The sequence below is a fragment of the Coturnix japonica genome, chromosome 12 (assembly GCF_001577835.2).
Source record: "Coturnix japonica isolate 7356 chromosome 12, Coturnix japonica 2.1, whole genome shotgun sequence".
Taxonomy (NCBI): domain Eukaryota; kingdom Metazoa; phylum Chordata; class Aves; order Galliformes; family Phasianidae; genus Coturnix; species Coturnix japonica.
Genome location: NC_029527.1, coordinates 13,074,019 through 13,093,022, shown reverse-complemented (window position 1 = coordinate 13,093,022; position 19,004 = coordinate 13,074,019). Strand labels below are relative to the sequence as shown.

The following is a 19,004-nucleotide window of genomic DNA, read 5'->3' as shown; positions in this document are numbered from 1 at the left end:
TATGTTTCTAGTAATGACTTCTCTGCCTTAGAATGAAATCTGTAAATCCCTGATTGCAATTTCACATCCCAAAAGAACAAGCAGTCCTGGGACTGATGCTTATTGCCTTCATCATTAATACTCGCATACTACATGGGACTTTTATATCACTGGCTTGAATATTCAGACTTGTACTTATGTATGCTTTTTATTTTAAATCTCATACAGTTATTTTCTGTCACAAAAATAAAGCCCTCCTTCAACAAGCCTTTTTTGTATGTACATGCATACATGTATACACAGACATTCAGTATAAGTACAATTTTATTCATAAGAGTGCATAATGATTCAGCCTGTGATTGTTAATAAAAATGCATTTCTAACCATCAAATTTGAGTCTATTATTCTAAGTTAATTGCATTTGCCCTAAAGAGACTTGCGACTGGCTGTCAGCCTATTTGTGTCAGTTCCATTTTATTCATCAGTCAATCTTGTCTCCTCTTTTTTCACATCCCATATATTGATCAAATAGATTTGTTAGCATGCCTCTGCAGCTTTAAAAAAAAAAAAAAGTTTTTGTTATTCGTCAGGTTTATTTGATTACTATATTAGTTTGTCTGTTATCTTAATTGTTATTTCAATAGAAAATAAATGCCCTTTGATAGTCCCACAAGATTCCCATTAAATATAATCCATATAACAAGTTAGTGGATGGAGTGAATGTGGTAAGAAAATAAACACATTAAACCCATTTTAGAAGGTGGCATTAATTTGCAGCTGTACCACACTTGATCCAAAAGACAGGAATAGAAATAACTACAGTGTGAAACAATTTTGATAAACATCAGTGCCGTATCATTGCATATTATGCTATGTATAAAATACCTTAAGAAAAAGACATGTGATGTAAAATAAACTGAGGTCATATCTGGAAGAGTGGCTTTTGTGGTTAAGTGTGAAATGGAACAGTGTTATATATGGCCTCAGACACTAGAAATTGGGCTGGGAAAGCTGTAAGCAAATGCAGGTGGAAATACTGCGTTACAAGGGAAATGTTTTTGACTAGGAGAAACAGCAGCCTTATAGGAAAATATTTAATGGAGTGAAAGAAGGAAGCAGCCTTACAATTACAAAAAAAAACAAATCAAAGCAGCCCTTAGCACGCACTAATCAGCGATAGCTTTGGTAGTGCCTTCCCAAACACTTCCTGAGGCCTTCACCAAAGGGAAGGTGATGCATCTGTTTTGGTATGACCTGCCTCTCGTACCTTCACAATCAGCAAAACATAACACAGCCCTGGCTCACTGCTTAGCACTGAGTTCCCAGCCAGTATATAAGCTTATGTAGTGTCCGAAATAAGCACCGTGATAAGATCAGCTATAACAAGAGCTTACTGTTTCACTGAAAAAAGGTTCAGGGGTCCGTGTGTGTTAAAACAGTTATTCAAGGTGTAGAAATGCTGGTTTCATTAGAAAATTAAATTGAAGAAGCAGTCTTTTGCTTCATCAATTTGCTTAGTCTTTCGCAAAGCTTTTGACAAAGCTCTCTGAATATGAAATTAACCAAATTTTCCAATCTTTGTATGAAAAGCTGAAGAAATTCCTTTATTTCTTCATAGGGGATTAATCTTTTCATTATCTGATTTTAGTCACCTATAAATTTGGTTTCTAGCCTAAGTTATTATTTTTACTGTTATTATTTATAGCCAAACACTGCAGGGTAGAAGGGCGAGGAGCATGGACAAAACATTTCTTCCAAAGAGCAACTCATTCTTGGCTTAAGCTCTTCTATCAAGAGGGGCTGCAGTGCCAGCAGGACACTCATCTCTCCCTTTGATTATTGCAGGAGTTTAGGGCAGACAGCAGCTGCTGCGATGAACACCACCCTGAGGGGGACCGACCCTATTACAGCAGGAGCAGTTTTAATGCCTGTACCCAGCTACAGACACTAAAAATGCCCAACTCCGAGATGGTTATTTTTCACCTGGAACGTTTTTTAACAGTATTTCATAGCAAGCAACCATGCTAAAGCTTCAGATGGCCAAAAATAATGCTCACATTTGCAATTGTCACAGACTGGTTAGCAATACTGTGCAATTCAGAAGCACACAGCAGGATGATAGTTTCAAGCCAAACTGTTGTGACCAGCTAGTATGGCATATAAACAGGAACAGAGAAGAATACAGCCTCAACATTTGAGACAACAAAGAAAGAGTGAAATGATTGCTACATAAAAGATATTTCAAAGACCTCCCAGAAAAAGCAAGCATAAAAATCCCCAATAAAAAGGCTCAGCAAGAAAACTGTCACACCCCCTAATCCTCAACAGACTTTAACAAGATGTTTGTATGAGCCAGAGATTGTCTCCTTCCCCAGAAGACAAAAGACACAGAAAACAATACTGTCTAGCATAGGATTAGGAGGCAAGAGATACATAAAAAGGATTCCTTAACCTCGCAATTAGAAACCCCAACTCCCCAGCCAAAAGGATAATCAGAAACAGACTGCAAACCTGTGCCACAGTAATCACTGCAACTATTTCTTGCTCTTTGAAAGTTGATATATCTTATTTTCATTATTATTTATTTATTGCCACCCCAAGAAGGGTTTTGATGGCCACTTAACTACAAGACAACTGCTGCTGACAAACCACAATTCAGCACACATGGCAATAACTTTTTATTCCCCATTCCTTGAATTTCCATCACCACCAACCGGGCAAAAATTAGATTATCAATGCTCATAGCTGCTTTCCAGTAAATGTGTAATTAAAAGCAAAATTACATGCACTGCACTGGCCTTCTAACAAATGGCTGTCTTACTGCGCCCTAAACCAGAAGCACATGCAGGTTCCTCATGGTATAAGCATTTACTTTGGTGGAAAAGGAAACAACTTGTTTGTTATAATGAGCATCTTTAGCTTTATTTGGTATTAGGAATGCCTTTCAACAGAAGGCAGCGTACTGGCAAGTGAAGAAAACAGACTTGGAGGAGGAGGAATCCTGCAGGCTGGAAAGCAACTAGAGCCTGCAAAATTTGACCCTCCTGCAGTAGTTAAATGGTGGCCATAAACTGTAATGGCCATAGAAGTTAACTGCATAAAAGTTTAAGACTCTTTCTGAAGCTGAACAAGGCAACCAAAAGACATTGACAACCACATTTACAGGGCATATATTAACTCACAGCCATGACTTTAGTGCCAAAACAATTGTATACGATTAAGAAGTGTACGTGTTCCCGCTTTATAGGAGAACACTGGAACAGACTGCCCAGGGGGGTTGTGGAGTCTCCTTCTCTGGAGATATTCAAGACCTGCCTGGACACCTACCTGTGCAACCTGATGTAGGGAACCTGCTTTGGCAGGGGGGTTGGACTCAATCTCTGGAGGTCCCTTCCAAAGTCTTTCCCTCAGGAAAGGAAAAATACAGCACATTTACAAACTCGCTTTGTACATTTGTGATTTTGTTCGTTTGTCTGTCTATGGGACCTTAAATTTCTTGCCTTAAGTTCCATGGTCCTAGAGCTGCCACATATTCTGGAGGAGATGAAAGTAAGCTACTTGAAAACACATAGAGCTCGGCAGGGATTCTACCTTACCCATTGCAATTTGTTACAGAAACATGCAAACACATCACACTTCTTAGAAGAGTTATGAAATGAATGCACAGAAAAGGCATAAATTTCCAATTATTTCAGAGCATACAAAGCTTGGTTTGCACATAATTCTTAGAAGAAAAACAAGTAACATCATTTACAGACTTCTAAGTAAAATTTCTGGACCACAGATTAAGCAAAAGCAACTAACCATATACACCCCAAAGGCAGGCAGTACCAGCATACAAAGCAAAGCAACACAGGATGCCAATCAGAACAGGGAGGAGCAGAGGCATGAATCAATTAACTTCCTCAGTAACACACTATCCCAGAAACTCCAGATCTTGCTTGTGGGGTGGTGTAAATGACCCACAGCACACATCCCTGTGCCACCAGGACCTTTACTGCTGTCCTGCAGCAAAGCCAGCTATGCTCACATTAGGAGCCTGGGAACAGGGCTGTGGCACCCTCAAAATCATTTCCAGCTCAAGTTTTCCTCGTTTTACAAGCAAGCTTCTGGTTGCCACAATTCCAAACCCTACCTGGGATTTACGAGTTAGGTGAGGTTTTTTCTTAGTTCACACATACAGCTCCAGATCTACCAAATAAATAAAGATCTGAAATTTTTATGAGTGACACCTGCACAGCACAAAATCCCACAGACTGTAGTGCAGCAATGCCACCCAAGTACACAGTCCTTCCCTCAGGCAGGGCCTACATTTTCCCCTCCAAGCAGAGGAGAAGTGTGTATTGCTCCAGACACCGTTACATTTCTGCTTTGTCATCATCATTGATTTTATGATGCTCAGATACTATGGTGATGAAAGACAATGCAAAGCCCTAATAGAGCTAAAAACCTGAGAAACTTCGTCTTGTTGAAACATATGACAAAACCTCAGCTCAAAAAAAGTAAGGGAATGAATTAGAAATGTTTGAATAATGACTTACTCTTCTTGCATCAAAAACAGAAAGTCCAGCATCTCTGTATTTACCATTGATTGGAAAAGGATTGTGACGATGCACACAGCAATGAGGACTATATTCAGGTTCATTACCAGCATTTTCCTCGGTTGCAATTATTTTAATGACGATTTTTGCCTAATTAAGATTTTCATGATTTGGCGTAGGAAGCAGATACAACACCTGATATAGCACATCCCGAAGCTAAGCACTTCCAATCAGCTCTAATAGGCATTAGCTTGGTCCCTTACACAGCAAACCAGCGCCATTTCCCCGATCAGGCAAAAACAACTCAAATAATCAGCCAAGAAAAAGACAAAGCCAAAACCATAAGGTTTACTCACTCAGATTCATGGATGAGCACTGAGCTGGGGTCCTCAGGGAGTTGCTGCTCCTCTGTCTGCATCGTGCTGACCGAATGGAAACTGGCTGCATCCCCTGGGGAAACATCACATCTCAGTCTGAAAGGCCAGAGGACGCTGGGCCCTTAAGGAGCAGTTATCTCCCAGTTTCCATCAGGACAACTTTGTTTCCTTTCTTGTGAAGTCAATCAGGAGACAAAGCCTCCAACCCCGGCAGCCCGACTTCTCCCATCTTTCCTCCAATAACAATTCAGCTTTGCAAAACACCGGTGTTTACATGGGGTAGCAACCCTACCTCCCCAGCTGAGTTATCCTGCTTAGTTAAGTCTTTCTTTCCCATTCTTGTTTTCCAGAACTGACCAAGTCCATCCTCCAGCCCCATGGAGACTCAGGTAGAATCCCTGCCTCCTCAGCTCTGTCTCCTCATGGTACCATATAATTCTAACTACATTTAGTGGTCCCTTTCACGTGAGAAAAGAGGACGAGATAATCTAACTCCACAGGGAATACGAGCAAAGCGTTTTTTCCTTATTATTGACTCATCGTGCTTCACTTTATCTTCAACAAGAAGAATATTTTTGTTTTACTATGAATTAGTGAAATATTTCAAGGTTTATTCCAAAATAGTATAATGAAGAAAGAATTGCAGTGCAGTTAACTTAGCCTACATGCCCTAGAATACGAGGAATTTTCTTCTGAAAACTGAGTAAGAACCTCAAAGGACCAACCTATAAGCCACATCTGCTTGTTTTAATTTGCTAAAGCTCAGACAAAACACAAAGAGACACTAAGAGCAGCCACAACTTTACTCTGCCTTCATCCTACCTGTATTTATCTGCTGAGGAAGGAGTAACAGCCATGACCTCCTGCCTTCCTTCCCAGCTGACAGCATTTTCCTGACTGAGAGGGTGTAACCCATCACAACCACCTGAAAACTTTCAGAGCAAGGGAAGATCAGTCAGTTTAACCCCTTCCTCCACAGCCACAGCAGAATTTGAATGTCTATCTGCTCTCTTTTGATGACCTGTGGTTGTAGAGTCCCACTCAGAGCCAACCCAAGTTTTCAGATTTTGGAACTGGCCTTCAGCAGTCCTTTTTATAACTGCTAATTGGGGTGTTATTAATAAGAAGATACACCAGACTGGGCCATACCAGTAACAGCAAACCGGCTGTATTAAAGTCTGCACTATCCAAAAATGCTCCATAAGCATCTTACCCCCACAAGGGTAATTCTCAATGCAGCGTCCAAGACCCTGCTGATGCAAGACAACAGCCTAGCACTATCTGTATTGCGCACACACACAGGATGCAAAGTTTCTCTGGAAGTTAAAGGACACTTCTGGGCTTTGGTGGGCAAGGTCAAGCCAATGTTAGTCTGCTCTGATAAAGCATGAGGAGGTAAATCATTCTGTGCAACTCAGAAGTCACTCAGATGGTACTTTTGGCGTTTCCCCCCAGCCCCCCTACCCCGTGCTTTTGTTCTGTCAGTCTGAAGAGAACAGCTCGTGTGATGTAATTTAGAATGGAGCTTTTTTAAAGCTTTCACTCAGGAAAAGCTTCAGGAGCTCTGGGGGTATAGCTTAGCTCTGAGAAACAGAAAGAAAGCAAGTTTGCATTGACAGCTTGATCCCAGAGAGAGGTGGCTGCCTGCTTGTCTAACAGGTCCTCTGGGTCTGGATGAGGCAGAGACAGAGGAGCAGTCATATTAAGTGAACGTGCGCTGCCAATGTTAAAGGAACAATTACCATTATTCTGCATAGTTCACTGTTTGCTACTGCGATTTCCTTCAATAAAACCTCTTTTCACTTGCCAATTGGAGCTTGTCATGTAACAATATTTCTTATGCACAATACACATACTAAAATGCCCCTGTGTTTTTAATACATTTATAGTTGTTAACAATAGTGGTATAGTGACAGAAAAAAATGTACTTGCATTGAATACAGAATAGACTGAAAAAAAGAGCAAACTAGAGACCCTGTTCTTAAGATTTAATGGGGTTAAGGTTTGCCTAAACTGAGTGTTAAACCTCAGTGACACCTCTTGCATTTCATTCATGCTCAGGGCCTTGTCTGTGACCTCCGTGCTTATAAGGGGATGTCCACCGGAGCCTTCCTGAAGCTTTTGACTTGAGGAAGTGCTGAGGAGAGGGATGAGCTCCTCCAGTGGGTCTTCTGATCTATTCCTGTGTCCATGCAGCCCCACAAGGGTGCTTCTCCTGGGGCCTTGGCAAGCTCAGTGCCCAGTGTCCAACCAGCCCTCAATCCCTGTGTGCAGCTCACATAAGGCACCAGCAAAGCTCCTCAGGAGCACAGTTCTACGCCACGCAGAACAGATAGTCAATGTTAGGGAGATCTCAGGAAATCTGCAGCTCTCCACTGAAAGCCTGCATGTATTGTGAAGACTTTGTGCCTGTACTACACATGCTAATGTGTACAAAGCCAGGCAGAAACAACCACAGTGAAGGTGTCATGGTGAGAAGTATTTAAGTGTTTGCTGGTGACGGGGCTGAACCTAATATTTCATGCGCTCAAACGATCAAGCAGCTCGTTCAGAAACGTCTGGAGTACAGTCATGAAGGCAACTTTGTTCTGCCATAAGATTCATTGTTTCTAAGAATGCTGTTTTGTTCCAAACAGTTTTGTATAAACAGGGAGGGACATTCTGAGTATCACTTCTCTCTCCTACACCATCCAGGAGCAGTGAGCGGTAGGCTGCATTTTTCAGTATTCTTTAAGAAACTGTGCTGCTTTGATGCTGCTTTCCTCCACCAAATTCAAGTGCTGACAGCCTCAGAGCTCCTCTGGCATTAATGCTGATAAATTTGTGACCATAACTGCCAAAGACCACGGGATGCAAAAGGAAGATGGTGTGTAACGAGCTCACAGATTCTGACTTTAGCTGCTCTAATATTCCAGCTTCTCAACAGATAGAGGTTACCAAATATGAAACCTTGCCAAAATTAATGATAGAGAAAAAATACTGAGAAAAAACAAAAAAACCAAAAAAAATAAAAAATCACCTTTGTAATAAATTCAGAAGTGGCTCATCTATAAATTTCCCAAACTAAACAGTAAGCAATTGTGCAGGCATATCCATCACTGAGGCTTACCTTACTGTGCCAACACATTAAAGAAACCCCTGCCCACTTCTTGGCTCTCCGTTCTGGTTGGGTTTGGTTTTTGAAACTTGATCATATTGGCAGACAGTCTTAACCTCACCAATGGGGAGGGCAATTAACCCTGAGAGGAATGAAGGAAGGCTGTATTAATGCAGCAGTGCTGCCCAGACAGGAATATAACAATAATAAGGCTTGGGTCTTCTTTCATTTGAAAAATAACATGATCAGTTCAGATAAGATAATACACCAGAATCAACAGCTTTATGCTGAAGTGAGGAATAAAGAGAATTTAGAAGTTCTGAGTTATCTCTAAAACAGAAAGAAAATAAAAGAGGATGTGGAAAGGCTTCGTTTCTCTTTACCACAACTTTCCAGGGCGGCTTTATGGGATAGAGCTGCCACATGACCCAGAAGTCCAATCTAGGGCTTAAAATCAGTGTCAGAAACTGCTGCCCCTTCAAAGCATGAAGGAGTATATGAAACACCATGAGGTCCTGCTGCCTTCTGCACTAGCTTCTCCTACTATCATGGATATATTTCACACTGTCACAGCAACCAGGACACGAATAAAGATGTGAAGAAGAACTTGGTAGGAAAGGAAACAGGGCCTGAGGCAGAACATGGAAGATCTGACCTGGAAACAAACCCAGAGGGCTCTGGAACATCTCTCCCAAAGGATGCATGGCCATGTCCTGTACCTGAGCCCACTGGTTTCTGCGACCTGTTGACCAGCGGAGGTTACTTCTCTGTTGCAATTGCATACTTAGTCCCACTGCTATGACACTGCTGTGAAAAACCAGTGATATATCTGGGACACATCAGCTGAGGGCCCCATGGATCTGGTGCTGAGCTGTGGCAGTGCAGGGCTCCGGGTGTGCACCTGCAAACCATCCTGGGAACGTGCCACAAAAGCAGTTGTGAATGTTGCTATTGTGCTCCTTGGGAGCATGAATTATGTCTGGTGTCTAATGCAGATGATGATGTCTGATGCAATAGGCACTTTTGAATTAAAGCATAAAAACCTTTTCATAAAGTGTTTGGTCTCCCTTTTCTTCAAAGTCCATTGCGACTGTGAAGTGTATGTGAACAACATAAAATTCACACTGATCCTTTCAATTCTTTTTTAAGCATCCTTAAATCCAGCTAATTTTATTATTAATTTTTTTTTTTTTCCTGGCTGTACATCCTTGCTTTTTATAGTTAAAAGTAATTTTAAAGCGAAAAAGAACATAAACAATATACACTGACTCTTGACACTCCATTGCTTTTTTAAACTAGAATAATAAAAATTTGCAAATGAACAAAAGAGTGGGAGGAAGATATCTGATTTACAATGTTTTTGAGATAAAGAACACTATAAAAAAAGATCAATGTGAATAATAAAGCATTGTTAACTGAGTCATGACATTTCTATTCTCAGTGAAGACTTGAACAGTAGAGCTCTGCAAATGAGCACCTTGTGCCATTTTCAAAGTGGGAGGAAGACATATAATTATAATTTTTAAAGTGAAGAGAATTTTAAAAAAATCTCTGTTAAAAAGTTTATTGAAAAACATATCGACATATCAGTGTGACATAAATTACTTTAATTTTATTAAACTAGGAGAGGGGAAAACCTCTTTTGGAAGACTGGCTGCAGAAAGCATTCCTTGAAAAGAATTTTCTTTATTAAAAACTCTTTTCCTAAGATGAAACAGCACTGAATGTCAGCACTACCATATATTTATTCTGTAACTCTTCCAGCAGCTGAGATCTATAAAAGAAACATATTTTCAAAACAGTTTTAACCTCCATTGTCTTGATCGTTCGTATTAACGTTTTTCATGTCACCTATTGAAATCTCTTAAAGGAACCTTTTATTCAGTCAAAATTAATGAAGCCGTTTTCTTAAACAGCCTCCAGAAAGTAAAAAGGATGTAATATTATGCGTTTTATTTGACATACGTTCTCTGCCATTTCACTTATTTGTGTGACGAGAGCAAAACATCATATATGTGTGTTATCAATTCTGCAGAGAAAAGTGATTTTGAAAGAGAGGAAAACTAACTCTGCTCTTGCTGTGTGTGCAATTTAAATGCAGAGTAAAAAATACAGCATTGATCAGATTACCCCAATTGAGTCATTTAGTGCCTTAGCATTCCTCAAGCTAGGGCCCAGCTGTGAAATCATAGTTGGGGCCAAACTTTTCTGCTAGGTGTGTGCACATGGCTCCCATTTTCTTCAAAGGGAATGGCACACATGGCCAATATTTAACTTTCACCTCTTCCATTTTTCAGCTAGCAGAGCCAGAACCAATGCAGGCAATTTAATAGAATTAAGAATACAGTCAAGGTTTCCAGGACTTACTAGTGATTTGGGCTATATAATTCAATACACCTCAAAGCGCAGATGCCGAGCACATTCTGAAAATCAGGCCATCTCAAATGTCCTATTTTAAGCAAGTAAAATCATAAATCACTTTGAGCATTTTGTCAATCAGATTCTAACAGCCAACCCGGTGCAAGATACCTCTTCAGAATTCTAAGTTCTGGGCTGGCTGAGATGCCTGGCTGACTTACCACCTCCTATCCCATTTTGGGCACTGTGGTGTTTGCTCTTATTTCACCCCTCTGCCATTACCAGCAGGGCTTGAACGCAGCACAAACGCCCACCTGTGGCATCTGCCTCCTCACCAAAGTGTAGAGTACAGTGCAGTAAATCCTTTGGGATGGACCACATGACTTTGAGGTGCAAGTGCCTCAGTGGTATATAAGTATGCATCTCAAAGCAACCTAAGGTACATGCAGATCCTAGTTTCAGCTCAAGGTCAGGTGGAAAACTTTCCTATCATCCTTCCTGACTCTTCCCTTCGTTTTCCCCCAACTCCATCTGTTCCTCACCCATCTCCTTCCCTCCACACTCGCCTCCCTCTTCTTCCTGTGTCCATCTGTTCCCTCCTTCCTCAATACAAGCTGGGGAAGGGAAGTGAATTCAGTCATTCACTGAACAGATTTCAAGACGAACACCCTCCCTTTCCCGTTCTAACTTCATTCATCATGGTAAAAATTATAATGAATAGAAATGTTGAAGGTGAAAATTTATTAGAGATTGTGTTGCTTTCTTATATCAAAAGCAGTTAAAGCTACATATAAACATTGGCTTCATTCATTTTTTAAATATATGGTATAATTAGTGAGAAATATTAGTGGAAGTGCTTGGTATGCAGTCCATCAACACATGCCTGTCAGAGTTTAGGATCTGGGCCAAAATTTTTTGCTAGTCCTCTGATAGATTTATAATAAGCCTATAGAAGGTTTTACAGTCAGCTGGGTCACTAATTCATAAAGTTAAAGTGTATGCAGTGAGGTCAAAAATTCACTATTGATAAAATACCCCCTCCAGGGATTGCAACTTTGTTACAGAAAGAAAAAGAAAAAAAGGAAGTAAACCCAAAGCTTCTGTGAATTACTAGTCCATCATCATAAATCAGAAGAGAAGCACTTGCACAAGTTCATGATGTCATACAAATATTTATAGCCTTGTATACTATTTTCTGTTGCCCTATTACAAAAATAAACAGTCTCTAGATCCCTTTTATCCTCATGCCTGAGCTTAGCAAAATGCAATGAGCATGAAATCATGAGAGCACCCATGATGTACTACTCTGGAACTGCCTGGGCTTGTTGTAGGGACAGGCCCCCATCCCATTTTGTCCCTCTGACTCTGGGTGAAGAAGAAAGACTGAATACTCCAAGCACTGCATGGGAATTGGATGGGCAGGTGCAAGAGGAGTGGAGGATCTCAGCATTCACATGAGGACCTTGTGCATCTTGTTCACTAGGAGGGCTAAGCTATGGAGGCTGCACCTTGAGTGCGTCTTCTTTCCTCCTCCTTCACTGGCCTTTCAGGAACCTCACCTAAAGTCTCTGGGGTACTTGTGAATGGATGATGGCCCCAGTTCATTACAAATATCCCAGTCTCAGTTACACTTCCTGTAACAAATTGAAACGAGAACTACTGCGCTTGTGTTGTTCCCTATGCCCTGGCCTTTCAGATAAAACTTTCTCTCACAAGGAATGAGATGACCTTTAAGGTCTCTTCTAACCCAAGTCATTCTGTGTCTCGATGAAGGAAGAATGCTTGACTCCACTAAATGACTGGTGGTTGGAGCAGTTTCTGGGCTGAGCCACATCTATTTACACTGTTTCTCTCAATGCTGTGTTGTTTTTCCACCAAGACAGCTGCACCAGCTCCCTGCCTCTCCCAGTTCTCCATGAGGTGATGCTGAGCAGTGAGGACCACCCAGGTAAGCTGCCATCCCCATGCATGTGTCACATCATACCATACAGCTGCACATCTGGCCTCCCATCACATGGCTGCAAATAATTATTTAAAGAAAAACATGGTGTCCTTTAGACAGGTGACCAAAGGTCTTTTTCTTACTTCCTTTTCTATCTCTCACTCTCTTTTCTGGAGTTTGAGTTTCATTTTCCTGTGAGTCTTTTCAAATCAACTGAGTTCAATTCGAGTCTTTAAACTTACAAGTTATCCTCCATCAGGTCTGATGTAGGTCTGCTGGCTCTATCTCAGGACTGAATGGACATGGCACTCAGCTCCTCAAGTGACAAGCACGTGCTATATTGAATAGACAGGCCATGACAGCAGTGCATAGGATAGGGAATGGCAGGGAGATCAGCCAGGCATTCCTTCGGTGTTTCTTCTGCACTGATATACGAAGATGCCTCACGGTGAAATTAAGAAGTCACACATCCTAAACTGCCAGAGTTTTCCACAGAATTCACTGTTAACCCTTGGGACTCTTTGCCCCAGGAACACAAAGCTGGGGCTGCAGCCAGAATGGATTGGGAACAAATACAGTAGGTGAGCAGAGCCATGCACCCACTTGTTCCTTGTTGTAAGATGTACGTGAGCTCTGCAGCATTGCCCATATTGCATCAACCCCTGTCCAGCTGAGCACAGCCCTCTCATTCCCAGTGTCCCTTGCCAAACAAACAAATAAATAAATAGAACAGACTTAAAGCCCTTATATGCCATTGTATAAAAACTAATTTCTAGAGTGTGCAAGGAAATCCTACCTCCTGTTCTCCAGGGCTGCAAGACCCTGGTTTTTGCCTGAGCCAATGAAGAGAAATAGGGGTCAGGCGACCTGCTGTAAATACCAGTCTCAAACAGCACCACTGCTCCTCACTGTTAACAAGAGGGATCTGTGGCTGGCATCAGTGGGAAGCAGGTGATTTACTTTGTGCTTTCATGAATTTAGATGCTGTTGTCAGCGGCCTGAATCACCCAGCTTAATAAATGTCTCAATACTCACATTAAATTTCTACTATTTGTCTTTAATACAAGCATGGGTAAGCAAACCCAGTCCCCTGCAATAACAGTCCAAGCAAACCCTCATCCTCCCTGGATGAGGAATAAATTGGCTACTCCAGGAAACTCTTCAAAAATGGTACATTAAGGGAGTTTGCCCCTGACCACCTCTAACAGTCTAACCGACACAAAATAGCCTGAGATCTTTTTTATCACAATGCACCTATTTTTCCCTTCTAATCCAGTTCACTGGATGATTTCTACCTGTTAAAAATGGGCATTTGTGGACACGGGCTCTTAGAAGGCTAACAAAGTTTCCCCTCCTGCCCATCTCCAATTGCTATTTTTTTAAAATGTTCTCATTTAAAAACAGTCATAAATAATATCAGTAGTACATAATATATATATTTTAAATCCTGTTTTGCTCTTCTTATTTGTTCTCATCACTCAGCCTATTACTGCTCCATGCAGAAACTATAAAAAAAGGGGAAAAAAATGCGTACCACTTTTTTATGCTGGTCTAGCTTAATCTTTATTTCTTTAAACACTTTGTGCAAACATTAAATTGATAAAAGACATAATGTAGAAGGACCCACAGCTGAACTGAAGGTAATTGCATAAAAATGAAATGGAGACCTATAATTGTACACTGCTTTAGCCTCTATCGCACTGTTTTCTGGAAGCACGGATCTCGCTTGTCATAGCAAGTTGCTTGTTACAGTGATTGCATGAAGACTTGATCTAGCTGTACAAGACAAGTATAACATTACTTAAAGGGAGCTTTTCAAACTAAGAGTCTGACACTAAAATGTACTGTATTTTCAAAGATGTAGTACGCTTTAACAAACAGAAGAGTCCTTGAATGACAGCTTTTGTTACCCTTTTGTTTGATGGTGCTGTATTGAAAAATTCAGGTTATGTCTATGCCTTTCTATTTCTGGTTTTGATTTCTCTTCAACAGCACTTCAAGAATAAAAATTAACTTGAAGCATGAATAGTAGAAGTTGGTGGATACAGTAAATGTTAGTCTGGCATTTACTGATTACTTCCGTCTGATTTTTTTCAGTCTCATTTGTTGAATGCTTAAATGCATTCCACAGGCCATTGTGTTGTGGCAAAATAGGAAAACTGAACGGATATATTGCAATTTAAAATATACCCAACTTAGAAGTTAGGGCTAATTTTGAAAGGGGGAGATGATACAATATGTCATTCTTGCACAGACCTTTCAATCTGACCCACATGTATTCAAGTGCTCTGCCCATGTTCAGCCCTCAGCCTGGACAAATAAGATCCATTTGTTAGACTGGCGTCTGAATACCAGGTGGGGCACGTGCCTTTTGGACCCACAAATCAGATATTATCCAATAATAGCAATGCATGACCAGGAGAACATTGCTTCCTCCAGATCTCTGCTACTTCCATTAACATTGCCTTTCTAAGAGATGGAATATTATTGGAAGAAAGCACAGGGGAAATTGTGATTTGTCATTGATTTATAAACACTGGGAAATAGTAGTTACTGTACATATAAGTACATCCAAATTGCATGAATTTTCACATTTTGGATTCAAGAGGTTAATCAAGAAGTTGGAGAGGAAAAAACTATACTTATTGCTCTGGAAAAAAAGCTATCAACAAATTATTGTATCCAAAAAAAACAGACATGTTTGTCCAGGACTCTCATTTCCTTCAATCAATTGTGCAACCTACAGGCTTTGCCCTGCTGCATCTCACCCAGAGGAGCCACTGCCTTTTCTGCCCTTCTCAAGTCTCACCTGTGGCTTTCTGTCATCATAACGCTCACAAAACCTGACAGCTGTAGGTTTCCAAGCCCCCTTCTCTGTGCCGCTACTGCCTTGCTGCCTTCTTCCTTCCACTTCTCTCTATCCTACCAGTCATTCCTTGCCTAAGGCCAACCTATAGACTCACTGGGATAGGGAAACCCACAGTTCCTTTACAGCAGACCTTGTCTTCAGAACAAGTTCACAATCAAGAAAAAACATACCTGCCAACAAACATTTTTTTAACCATGATTTAAAATAAAAATGAATACACTAGCTTAGCATTTCCTTTTATCCTCTTCCATGCTATTACTCTGATAACCTGTGCCCAGCTTTCTCACTGTTAGAAACTTCACTACATGAAGATGACAGCGGGATGAAATCTGATTATGGGTAAAATCTTATACGGAATTTTCTCTCCTTCTGTAAGTGGACAAAACAGAGAGAACTTGGGGTCTATCTTCTCCATCACCCTGCAGTAGAAAACAGCTTCTAGAAAGGTCTTTGCCTTTTCTTCTCCAGGGCAAACAAATCCAGCTCTTTCCACCTCTTTTCTTACATCAAGCTCCCCTCACCACCTTGCTGACTTCCATGAGACTCTCTCCAGAGACAGTATTACCTTGAACTTTTACTTCCTCTCAGTTCAAGCCCAATGATCACAATGTTTTTATCCTCTCATATTGCAGTCCACTCGTCCTGCCCAAATTTCCTTCTTTCTGCTACGAGTATAATTGTAGGAGCACAACTGCAAGGTTTCACTCTATCAATCTTTTCTTGGCTTTTCTTTAATATACAGCAGGCATCAAAGATACCCAAAAAACAAGAGATAAGCAAGATCTCTCCTCTGGCGCCTTGCAAGCAGAAAGCAGACTAACTGCTTTAGAGTATTTACTGATCCTCTTTGAAAGTAATGTTTGCAAAACTGAGGTGTTTGTAAAGATTGATTTTCTGTATATAGCGTAAGAGCAAGGATATCACAAGATTCAAGCAAGATAAGAAGTGAGGCTGTGCTTGATGTGAGGTACAGGAGTTAATCAGTAGGAGATAAGAACTAATGAGGTTTTATCATCCCAGCAGTAAAGCAAATGACTGTGTTTCTTGGACTCTCGATCACTTTTGAAAATAAGTGTAACTGTACATCAACCTGCGTTTATCTGCTCCTAAGAAGTTCTTCAAGAATACATTGAGATCAGAACTCTTTCTTCTCCCTTAATTGGGACTCAGAAGTAAGCTCTGTCTCCGGTTTTTGAGATGACTCTCTGGAACAGTGACAGCATGCAAAATATCCCACCTTCTAGTTGAATTTCAGGCCAACAATATAAGCATGGATGAAGTTAAGAAACAACAAAATTCAATTTAAAACAAAGATAATCTGATTTTCTTTGTAACAAGACTATGAACCCACGGTCAGCTGGCCCAGCTCCAGCTGGATGCTCCCTACACACATTGTTGGCTGTAAATTTAGGGAAACAAGAGCTGCTGTTGAAAAACCAAATTGTTGTTCTGCATTCTCACGTATCAAAAACTGAAGTTAGGAGAACATGCTCCAAATAGATTTCTGCTAAACCTATAGTTCTGTTCTCTCTTCTCACCTGACCCCACACAGTGGAAGGGAGTCATTACTTAGCCTATAAATCCTCTGGGTTAAGGGAAAACCCTTAAGTGCAAGTTTATGATTGCATGCTTGATGAATAAACTTTACATAGATAAAGAGACTGAAATCATCAAGTGGGTTAGCCCTTAGAAGTAAACACCAATAGGCTTGGAAATTCTGTATATGTTATTTCTTCAGATCTATGCCTTAGTATCACAAACAAGTCTTTCTTTTATTTTCCATTCTTTTCCTACCAGAAAACCAGCTTACAAATGAAAAACATACGGATGAAAAGACTGTGAAAGGTATTGTTATGAGTTCAGTCGCAGAATTTAGCATGGCAGACACTTCATCAAAAGAAACCAAAAATGAGAAGAAATTGTCAGAAGCAAGCAGATCATCCATTGCTTCCCTGGAGAAATGCAGAGAATTCACCTACATTGAAGACGATGCCTCAGTTCATCAGAGAGACAGTGATGGTATGTTTGGTAAAACAAATTGCATTGAAGCACATTTCTAAATAACAACCACTTCAGAACACAATGCATATCTAACTTGAAATAAGTGCTCACATGCTTAATGGGAAGCTCAAGAACATAGCCAAAAGCAGTAATAAGTTGCTCTATAGACGTTTTCTCATTTGAGTAATGAGAATCTGTAGAAATGAATCTTAAATTTTCAATGATATTAGACTAAAAGAAGAGAAGCTTACAGCCTACAGAGCTCCTGTGCTCCCCTACATGTGAACACTACATATTGCTAAAGCATAGCGTGCTCTTGGACTATTGATCAGAGCTGTGTCACCTTGTAAGATGGAGGAGCTGATCTTTATAATTGTATAAGAGCATGGGTTAAGGAGCAGAGTATCTGTAATTTTATTGTTGCTGTTAAAGAAGGAACTAAGAAAGGAGGCAGAGAAATGGTTGTGTGCATTACAGGCCACAGGCTGTGACTCCTGGGAATGTAAATAGCACAACAGCCCTGATTTTAGTAAATAACCGGCACATGAGGAGCTATTCCTGGTTGTTAACAAAGACGTGAAAAAAGTACTTATGTGAATCATTTGTAAAGTTTCTAACGTGTGTCTTATACAATAATGGGTAAGTGCTTCATATCAAGCAATGTTGAGATCTATCATGCATAGGATAAAAACTATCCCTGATTTAAGAACTTCTGAATACAGGTAAACACAATAAACTGTAATGCTCTCAAGAAACAACTGTCATCTCTGTTTTAACAACAATCCTGTAACAGAGGTGATGCCTCCATCACTTCTGTTGGACTTCATTTAATTTCAATGAAGGACAGTCATTGTTCCTTCCATTTAAGGGACTCATCCTCCCACCCAGACACTCACTGCTTTTTGAGTTTATTGGTTATCAGATCAGGCCCATCAATCATTACTGGCACACAGGTGTGCACACATGATGTATATAACAGAATTCATAATCCTTAAAAAGCAAAAGAAATTTTTTAAAAAAGAAATAATTAAAAGAAGGAAAAAAAAAAAAAAAAGCCATGCTCAATTAATAATGTTACATACTGGATGGAAGCCAAGAGAACCAAAGGAAACCAGATTTGTGATTGTCACTGCATACCCTGCTCTCCCTACTCTGAGAGGTTACTGCTTACTTCACACACATAACAAAGCTAAATCCTACTCACTGGTGCATGGAGGATCTCTGAAAGCACAGCAATTGGAGAAGTGCTGAGAGAAGAGCAGATCCAAAGCTCAGAGGTCTCACCATGCTGGCCCTGGTGGCATGAGCAAGCTCTAGTCCACGTTTGTGCTGAACACAGGGCAAACTGGCAGCCACCAGACAAGAACAGGGAAAAGTAGAGATGAGGCAGACTGGGTAAATTATTATAAGTTCTTCTTTTGTGGTAATTAATCTACTAATGTAGAGAATGAGAGCTGAGGTCATTGTTCTCACTGAGATTAATGCAATAATGTCTTTTTGCAAACAGCGGGGAAAACAGAAGAGAAAACAGGAGATTGCATCTCCTTTTATGCAGTTTGTGGCTAATTTATTTTCAAATATATAAATGAATGCATAGGAATGGATGCTTAATTGCTAATATCTATTATTTATATACATTACCCCACTTAAAACAGGACAAAAAAAGCCTCACACATGCAGATTTTTCGAAATGTGTTACATCCATTATCACAGTTCATGGTGTGTGCTCTGATGGGAATTTAAAAGCATCTTTACTTCACATCACAGACTCTGTGCCGAAACATTACTTTATTATTAAAATCTTAAGCTTTTTGTGTGCTCCTTCTCCTGGATGGAGCCC

At 40.4% G+C, this 19,004-nt stretch overlaps 1 protein-coding gene across 1 annotated transcript in view; it reads left to right on the top strand.

The window, feature by feature from the left end:
- Positions 1-19,004, top strand: part of MDFIC2 (MyoD family inhibitor domain containing 2) — a 42,366-nt gene that overhangs the window by 17,225 nt on the left and 6,137 nt on the right. Inside the window, exons 3-5 of the mRNA XM_015875453.2 lie at positions 5,248-5,286; positions 12,232-12,300; positions 16,961-17,182. Of these exons, the coding sequence (XP_015730939.1) occupies positions 5,248-5,286; positions 12,232-12,300; positions 16,961-17,182 (330 nt within the window). The remainder of the gene's footprint in view (positions 1-5,247; positions 5,287-12,231; positions 12,301-16,960; positions 17,183-19,004) is intronic.